Source organism: Arachis ipaensis, chromosome B05 (assembly GCF_000816755.2).
Source record: "Arachis ipaensis cultivar K30076 chromosome B05, Araip1.1, whole genome shotgun sequence".
NCBI lineage: Eukaryota > Viridiplantae > Streptophyta > Magnoliopsida > Fabales > Fabaceae > Arachis > Arachis ipaensis.
Genome location: NC_029789.2, coordinates 26,043,959 through 26,053,893, shown reverse-complemented (window position 1 = coordinate 26,053,893; position 9,935 = coordinate 26,043,959). Strand labels below are relative to the sequence as shown.

The 9,935-nt window shown below is 36.6% G+C and overlaps 1 protein-coding gene and 1 long non-coding RNA gene across 2 annotated transcripts; both read right to left on the bottom strand.

Annotated features, from left to right (window-relative positions):
• LOC107640407 lies at window positions 186–772 on the bottom strand. The gene is made up of 2 exons (XM_016343929.1): window positions 647–772; window positions 186–599 (listed from the first exon to the last, which is right to left on the bottom strand). The coding sequence occupies exons 1-2, from the start codon at window positions 770–772 to the stop codon at window positions 186–188; spliced, it is 540 nt and encodes a 179-aa protein (XP_016199415.1).
• LOC107643390 lies at window positions 5,852–9,726 on the bottom strand. Its single transcript, XR_001620836.2, has 2 exons — window positions 8,794–9,726; window positions 5,852–7,009 (listed from the first exon to the last, which is right to left on the bottom strand). It is a non-coding gene; the product is annotated as an uncharacterized LOC107643390 (long non-coding RNA).

Genomic DNA, 9,935 nt, shown 5'->3' with positions numbered 1-9,935 from the left:
ATTTCTCTTAAAGTTCTGTTCCCTTGGTCTAAGGTAATCGCCACGTCCTCGATTAGTGTTTCCTCCATGAGTGTCCCTTGACGAGGCTACCGTCTTTGCATATTCCTCAACCACTCTCGCCTTGTTTACAAGATCGGAGAAGTTCCGAATCTCCAAAGGAGCAACAGCAGCCATGATGTTATCCTTCAAGCCCCTTTGATACTTAATGCACTTCCAACTTTCATAGATCTCTGGGGTACCTGACACGCCCTAGAGAACCTACAGAGCTCCTCAAATTGGCTAGTATAGTCCACCACAGACAAGGAACCTTGTTTCAGCTGCATAAGCTCCATCTCCTTCGCTTCCCTAGCAGATTCAAGAAAGTACTTCTTGTAGAAAGCTGTTTGGGATACATCCCAAGGGATTTCTACATTCGGAAGTCGTAGCAACTGGCACTCTCCTTGCCACCAATGCTGAGCCTCTCCCAAAAGCTGATACGCAGTAAATTCTACATACTGGTTGTTCGAAACATGCTGTGCTTGTAACGCATGCTCCATGGCCTGGAACCAATTATCTGCTTCTGTAGGGTTGATTGAACCTCTGAAACTTGGTGGATGAACCTTGAGAAAAGTAGCCAAGGTCATCAGAGCACCTCCCATGTTATCACCATTTCCTTCCACATTATCGTTCCGTTTCCATCTCCGTTTCCGTTTCCAGCTTGTTGGCCTAACCTCTGCACAGCTTGCAGAGTCGCAACAGCATTTGCCTCCATGGTATTTGCAAGATTCGCCATTGCCGCCATGAACTTGACATGGTTATCGGCCGGTTGCTCATTCCTACTCTCTCCTCGTGAACGCGTACGACCTTGTCCGCGAATGTCCATTAGGGTTCCTGTCTACACCAATCAATCGATATCAAGGTGATCAGTATCAATATAAAAAGCCTAGTGTTTCAATTATCCCTAAACGGCACTCACAAACAAGCATGCTATGCATATATCAAACAGATAACCTAAATAGCATGAAAGAAAAAGACACAGAGTATGCAATAAAGCATAATCGGTCCATTCCTTAGGCTCACGAGAATCAAAGGTTATGACAAATCTATGACTTATACATAAATATATATATAGAAAGAGTAATATTTCTAGAAGCCCGATGAAGAAAATAAGCTCAAAAATGGAATTACAAAGCACGAACGTTCACACGAAACTACAAGCATAAAAGACAAGACCCACTATGTGAGATAGCAAGATATATGTAGTTATATAAGAGTATAATAATCATACGATACTAGTCTAAGCCTGCGGAGTTTAGACCGACTAATTAAATACACACATATAGAGTTTTGAAAGTAAAATAGCTTATACAGTATCTCTCCCTCAAAGTAAGCCTCTAAGGCAAAATAAATACAAAAGTGAGATTACTAAGAAAATAAATCAAAGGACTCCAAAACATGATAAAGATCCTCGGGTCTGTAACCGTCAAGCAACTCACCGAGGTGGGTTGCAACCTGCATCTGAAAAATAACAACAGAATATGGTATGAGAACCAGAGGTTCTCAGTATGGTAACAGTGCCCAATAATGTAAGATATAAGGTTCCCAGACGCCGAAGGTAATCCTAGAACTTCACATCGATACAGAATATCCAAGCCTTAACAAAATAAATAACTTAAACCATAAACCGTAAACAGGGTTATCTAAACTTAGGAAATTTCTAACTAATACTAAACCACACTGCTGTATCCCACAGCCTTCGCCAGCCTACCCTCCATGCGACCCCATCGCCACCGCCTATCTATCCTCCTCAGCACCAGACAATCACAGATAATGCACGCAAGTAAAACAAAGATAGTATTCATATATAACAAGTAATTCAACAAGCAAGTAGATATATTATAAAAGTAGGCAAACTCAAGTAATCAAAGCAAACAAACATATAAGAGATGCATATGATGAATACCTATCCCATTGGCTCGTGATATCACTTGTCGGTCTATAAATGCCAATCCGACACATCCTTCCAGATGTAGCTTTTCTGCCACGCCCACAAATATAGTGCCGGACACACTCTATTCACCCACGAATATAGTGCCTAGCACACTCTTGTAGCAGAAAAGATTATCAATCATAATTCAATCCCAGGGACATAATACCATGCACACTATCATACTTAACCCAAGGATATAGTGCCTGACATACTCTCAACATTCAACAAGATCATCATTCCTCTTTAAGCTACCACCACACTTAACCCAAGGATATAGTGCCTGGCACACTCTCAACATTCATCAAGATCATCATTCCTTTTTGTGTCCTCAACTCATCACACCCATCATCAATTCATAATTCCCATTTCGAACTCATTAGTTCATCAGTTTCTCAATTTGTTGTCAGTAATCACCAAGTTCACTACTCTTCCTTCTCTCTCAACCAAACTCATCCTCAATACACCAAAAACCTAAACCTCCGTTCTCTAACTTTTCAAGGTAATACCCAGATAATTCACCCAAGACCTTCTCTATGTTTAACATTCAAAAACAAGCCAAAAAGTCTTAAATAGGTGTCACAGAAGTTTACAAGCTTGTTGGGAAGGTGGAATAGTTAAAAACAAGATTTTAGTTGAAAAACAGAGCATGTGCGTACGCACAAGGGTGTGCGTGCGCACGCCCAGGAGATTTTTAAGATGTGTGTGTACGCATAGAGGTGTGCGTACGCACAAGTGTAAAATTTTCCAACTCTGTTCGCTCGCACAAGGCGTGCGAACGCCCTCAACAGAGTGCACATTCCAACGTGTGCGTGCGCACAGGTCACAGCTTGCAAAATTTCGCTGGTTATGTGTGCGCACAGGTCGTGCTAGTGCACTTAACAGCAAGCCTTCCCCTGTGTGTGCGTGTGCACAGGTTCAAAAACTCACAGGGGTGTGCGTGCGCACGGGGGTGTGCATGCAGACATAAAATATCCCAATTACACCATTCAACACCATCAAAACCCTTAATCATCAACATCCAAAACCATATAAACACTCATAATCATCATCAACCAACAACAACATCAACAACCACTACAAATCCTCATCAATTTCAATAACTATCACTAAACAATGTCTAACATTAACCAAATCTATCTAAATGTTTATTCCTCACATTATCCTTATAAAACTCACATCCTCCTACAATAGTCATCAAAATCAACATTCATACTCCTCATCAATTAACCTCAATATTAGCAATCATTATCAACATTCATATTATCACAATCAACATACACACTCATCAACATCAACCAATATTATAATATATCATTAACACCAATAACCCTCATACCCCTTATCAACCTCCCACTCATCATCAATATCATCAATCCCTCATCAACAACCAATAAATCACAACATTCTTCATCCACCTCCATACAACTTATCATCAAACATCAAATTTACATACAATTAAACATACACTCAAACATTCAATCCTATCTTAAGGTCAATGATGAGCGAGAATTTGTCATTGATTCAGAATTTCTCAAAATAGAAATCATTCGTCGTAAGTATAGCCAAATCAACAACTAACTCTCAACATCAAAGTTTAATTCAAAAAATAAGTCACAATACAAAACAAATAACCGAGAGTTTGAATTCCCGGGTCGTTCTCCCTAGGGATTGCAATGAAGTGTCATATTATTGGCTATGAGGAAAAGCATGGGGTTTTGATTGCAAGTGACAAGAAAATTAGAAGGCAAGAAAGTAAAGAAGCATGCAAGGAATTAAAGCTCAAAGCAAGTAAATCAAAAATGTAATTCAAGTGGCAAAAAGGAGGAATTCTTAGCAAGGATTGGGAGTTAAGGATCCCTATCATAATCATAGACCACAAACATGATAATTGCTAAGAATTAATCCCAATTAGTCTATCCTAACATCGAGAATAAGTCAAAAGGGCATAATTGATCTCAATCCACAAGTCCTAATCAACTCACTAATTAACTTAGTGAAAGATTAGCGTTAGTGGAAACTAAACCAACTAACAATTCTAATCATAACATCGAATGGACATCTATGACTCAAGGTCACCTAATTATCCAATTCCAAGCCAAGAGTATGAAAAATTAGGCAAAAGCTAAAAGAGACATTTTATCAAACACCTAGCATGCATAAAAGGAAAAATATCATAAATTGCAATAAAAATAAATCTAGAACTACCAATTGTAATAAAATGATAATAACAACTCAAACAAGCATTAAAGAGAGACAAAATATCAAAATTGCATTAAATAAAATTAAAAGTGACAAGTGTTCATAAACTAAAAGTAGCATGAAAGTAAAATTAACAAAGAAAACTAAGAGATTAAAGGCAATAAAACATGAAAATGTAAATAAAACTACAATAAAACAAGAATTGAAGAGAGAAATTAAAGAGAGAATAAAGATAAAAATCCTAATTCTAGAGAGAAGGGGGAGCTTCTCTCTCTCTAAAAACTAAGACAAAAACATGTAAAAACCTAAACCTAAGTGCTCCCCCCTTCATCCTCCTTCAATTTGGCTTGAAATAGCTTCAGAAATGAGTTGGATTGGACTTTGGAGGCCCAGAAATCGCCCCCAGCGATTTCCAGTTAATGAGCTCACGTGCTAGGACCTGTGCGTACGCACAGGTGTTTGCGTATGCACACTTGCTATTTTCTGACTTGTGTGTACGCACAAATTTGTGCGTACACACACTTCAACTTATGTCCACTATAGCAAATTATATATCATTTTGAAGCCCCGGACGTTAGCTTTCTAATGCCACTGAAACCGCCTCATTTGGACCTCTGTAGGTCAAGTTATGATCACTTTGGTACTGAGAGGTCAGGACTGACAGCTTTACAAATCCTTCATTTCTTGAATTCTCTCATTTTGCATGCTTTCCTTCCACTTCTTCAATCCATACTTGCCTTGTAAGTCTGAAATTACTCAACAAATACATCAAGGCATCAAATGGAATTAAAGTGAATAAAATTTAGCAATTATAAAGGTTAAAAAGCATGTTTTCACTTTCAAGCGCAATTTAGGGAGAAATTATGAAACTATGCTATTTCAATGGATAAATGCAAGAAAAGTTGATGAAATCCACCAAATTAGAGCAAATAAATATCATAAATTGTGGATTCATCACATCCCCATACTTAAACAATAGCATGTCCTCATGTTATACCAAAGGAAGACAAGAAGGGGAAACAACATTTATTCAATATAACTAACTATATGCAATCTACCTATGTGTATGTAACTATACTATCTAACTATCTATATGTATTTAATTAGTCCAAGTAAATCAATTTCCAAGAAAGCATCCACACAAAATCAAGGGCTAAAGCAATCATAACCAAATCACATTCACAATTGAATTGAGTCATATAAAAGATTTTAACAAACTTGCAAGATAACAATGATCAAAGGTGGAAATATGGAATTGAGTGATTGAACCCTCACCGGATATGTATATGCACTCTAATCACTTAATTATTTAGGGTCAATCCACCCAATTCTCCTCTAATCATACTTTCTAAAGTTTGTTCTTCATCTAACCAATCAACACAAATTTAATGTACATATGCAAAATTTATGAGGTCTTTTCAAGGTTGTAATGGGGCTAAGGTTAAAGATAAGGATGTATATATGGCTAGGTGAGCTTGCATTTGAATATTTGATTAGCCTAAATTCTCACCTAAGACATACACAACCTATACAATTCTAATATCAAGTTTAGCTATCCATAATCTCACTTTTATATATATACATACTCATGCATCAAATTCAATCACATATGCATTGATTTTTATTAGATTTCACATTGGGGTACTTTTGTCCCCTTTTCATTGTTTCTTTTTCTTTTCTTACTTTTTTTCAAGAACATAATATATATACCAACTCATCAATGCATATGGTTTCTATAATATTACATGAGCATGTACCCAAATTTTCAACATTTTTTAATAATCATAAAACACATTTTCATCACCCAAAGTTTTCACATTTTTTCCACACTTAAACATTACATACTCTCACTAACTTAAGCTACTCAAAGATTCAAATAAGGGACACTTCATTGTTTTTCGCTTAAGGTTAATGATGTGGCAAAATAAAGAACAAAAGGGGATTAAAAAGGCTCAAAGTGGCAAGCAAAGGTAAATGAAATGGTAGGCTTTTTTGGTTTAAGTGAGTTATAAAAGAATAATGGCCTCAATCTCATAATTACATAATATACATTAAACAATGGATATATAGAATTAAACAAACCAAAGGTTAACATTGCAATCACAGAGAAGAGCAACACACAAGAATAAAGTAAGTGGTTGAATAATGCAACCACACAATGAGGCTCAAAAACTCACAAGTTGTGTGTTCTTTAACTCAACCATATTCCACAATGTATAAGTCATACAAGTTTCAATGAAAAATTTCAACTCAATTCAATTTGAATTTTAATGCCCTATATAAAGAGTAAGTTTCTTGAAAATTTCATTAAATTGACTAATATTTATTCTATATATGTATATAATGTGATTGGATGAAAAAGGTCAAAAATCCTAAGTTTAATTCCTAATATCAAACCAAAATAGCAAGTATATAGGAAACCAAACTAGGTGCAATCATCACATCATCCAAAATCACAATCATAGCTAAAAAAACTAAAAAGCATATGTAAAAGCCAAGATTAAGAGCAAAATGCCAAAATTTGCATAACTACTATATAATACTAAGTTATGTACAAACAAAATTAAAAAGTGCAATAAGCTAAGTAAAAAGTTTCTCAAAAAGATAAAATATATACTAAGTACCAAAAAAAACATAAAAAGAAACTACACTAAAAGTGTTCAGAAATGAAGCTTGTCACCCAAAATGTGCTTGCTGAAGATGGACAGCCTCTCCACACTTAAAATGTAGCACCGTCCTCGGTGCTCACGATCATGCGGAGTGGAAGGAATCGTAACTGGGTCACTTCCACCTTCAGTTGGTAGGTTAGGCGATAGGGTGGTTACAAGAGTGATAGTGGTGCTGAAAAGGAAAGAGCTAAGTCACAAAATAGCATATGAAGTGAACAAATAATAAAAAATTGAACGAAAGCATACATGAGAATCAAATTAAATCAAACACAAACAGCTTCCAATCAAATTCAGGACATGGGAAAAGCAAACTTGCTTGTTTATCAAAGAATAAAAAAAGGAAGGAGTATTGTTACTATGTACAGAGAGAATGAAAACAGTTAAAAGTGAAAAGGTAATGTTAGTTGAAAAACAAAAAGAAAGTTAAAAGTTAAAAGTTATGTTAGTAAAAAGAAAATAATTAGTTGAAAAAGAAAAGAAAGAAAAGATAGTCAAAAGTTATGTTAAGAAGAAGAAAAAAATTAGTTGAAAAAGAAAAGAAAAGTCAAAAGTTATATGAAGAAAAAGAAAAAGTTGGTTGAAAAAGAAAACAAAGGTCAAAAGTCATATAAAGAAAAAGGAAGAGTTAGTTGAAAACAAAAAAGAAAAGCAAAAGTTATGTGCATAGCAAAAACGTCCCTTAATTCTGAAAATTCCAACAATTTCCAAAACAAGCAAGTTCATGTTCAACTTCTCAACAATTCAAAATGCCAAAACAAGTGATGCACATGTATGTGTAGAGCACATAATCAAGTAATTATCAATCACAAGTAAAGTGGCATAAGTTTAAGCAATTTGGTGTTGGCAAAATCAAAACATTGGGAAACAAGTTAATCAAGAAACATTCAAACACCAAATTCAATGAGGCATAAAAGTCACAAGTTGAAACAAGAATGGAAAACCTCATGATCTATGTGACTTAATGTAAATTAGGTATGAATAGAATGAATCAAATTAGCCACATAGATTAAAAACCTTCAAACTTGTGAGTTTATGCAAAAGAGGCTCAACTTTTCCAAAGAGTTTCAAGTCTGGTCAATTTAAAAATTCAATTAAGGCATATTCAATGCTCAAGAAGAACGCATAATTTAAAAGAAGCAAAGAAGTTAAACAATTGACCAAAACTCGTAAGGAAGCACAAGAAAAAATTTCCAAACCCATTTAGCAAACAAGATTATATTAACATGGAAATCCTGCAGCATTTCGGCAGTAAATTGGACTATTTCCGAAATTCAACCAATCAGTTCAGATGCCATATGAATTCATTAACTAGTAAAAACACAAAAATCATATCTGAATTCATATGAACCAAACAAATAAGCCAATTATCCAGTAATAAAGCATGAACAAATAATGAAAACTAAAGCAACGGCATCAAGCAACATTCTTTGAACCATGAGCAAAAGTAATGGTTCAAAATTCAACACCACAACAGATCAACAAAGAACAATTCAGCAGCACTCTTTTTGTTCGATTCAACAACCAATCACAAGCATTCAACATGAATTTAAACAAATAAGCATGTTGGGTCAAGTGATTAAGTGTAAACTGAAGCATAAACACAGTAGCAATAACAGTTTTAACGCAGACATTGAGCACAAAGCACCATTGCACAAACAACCATTAAAAATATTTAGCAACTGGTTCACTCCAAACAGCCATGAACAAAAGCATAGCAGCAAGAAACAGGGGTGCAGAAGAATCAGACAAACCAAATTAGCACGGGGGCAAATCAATGAAACAGCAAAATTTCCAAACAGCAGCATGAATCAAAACAAAACTAAATCTACTATCCAGCTCAGATTCTCTAACAACCTAATCAAATAACATGCATTTCTAACTAACTTAATCAACACAAATTAAACTAAGCTAACAGAAAACAAAAAAGGGAATAGAAAATAGAAAAGAAAATGGAACCTGGAAGGAAGGAATTGGAACAGAGTAAGAGAAGGAAAGGTGGATGATGGTGAGTGGATGGCTGGAGCAACCCAGCTGGCCCGGTGGTGGCACTGCTTCAATGGCAGCAGCGGAAGAGGGGCACAGAAAAGAAACAGAGGTAGTATCGCAACAGCTGGAACCCACCTCAGACGAAGCGAACAGGAGCATGAACTTGCTCTGCTCTTCAAACCAGAAGGAACGAGAGAGACAAGGATACTAGCGCCATTGCACTTGATGCCGACAGAAAGGGTAGAGGGAGGAGGTTGAACGCGGTGGTCGAGACTGGAGTTTGAGACAGGGCTAGGGTTCGCGATTGTGGTGGCGGAGGTAAGGGGTGATGATAATCAGAGGAGAGGGGAAGGGCTTCGTACGAAGGAGAGGGAACAGGGGTATGGCGCGTCGGTGTTGAGCTCGACAAAAAGGAGCTCTGATAGGTGGTCCTCCGGTTCGGTGAGCAGGAAGAACGAGGGATGAGAAGGTAGCTGTGATTTCTAGGCTCGGCGGAGGTAAGAAGAAGAGAAGAGGGTGACACAGAAAAGAGAAGGGCTGCGGTGATCCTTGGCTCGGGTTCGAAGATGAGGGGTGAGAGAAGAGGAAGAAGGGATGGGGTGAGGGGCGGTGGTCTGAGACAGTGATGGATGGTGATGATGGTGAAGAAGATGAAGATAATAATGGTGAATGGTTGGCTCATAGAAGAAGAAAGGAGAAGTGATGGGAAGGTGAAAGGGATGCGGACGCACCAAATATGCAGGTGCTCCCAGCAGAAGGAGGTGAATTGTGGGTGCGTACGCACTAACGCTTGTGCGTAAGCACGGATAGGGAAATGGACAATAGTGTGTATGCATATGCTGTGCAAACGCCATGGACAGAAGGGTGGTATGAAAGTGTGTGTACGCACAGAGGACGGTTTTTTTTTTCTTTTAAAATAGAATTTCACCCAACATTCTAATATGCATATAAACAAGAAATTAATAAAAATATGCAACTATTTACATTAAACTTTATAATTAATCCAAAATTTCATCTTCCAAATCAAAATTATGGACTATTTAAAGCACTTGTAATATGCCAAACAAAAATTTACCCAAAACTATTTCAACCATCAAAAACTAATTCAAAAT

Coding starts and splice junctions, on each gene's coding strand:
- LOC107640407 (XM_016343929.1), bottom strand. CDS start 772: ATGGCGAATCTTGCAAATACCATGGAGGCAAATGCTGTTGCGACTCTG. Junction 600..646: donor CGATAATGTGGAAGGAAATG/GTGATAACATGG, acceptor ACTTTTCTCAAG/GTTCATCCACCAAGTTTCAG.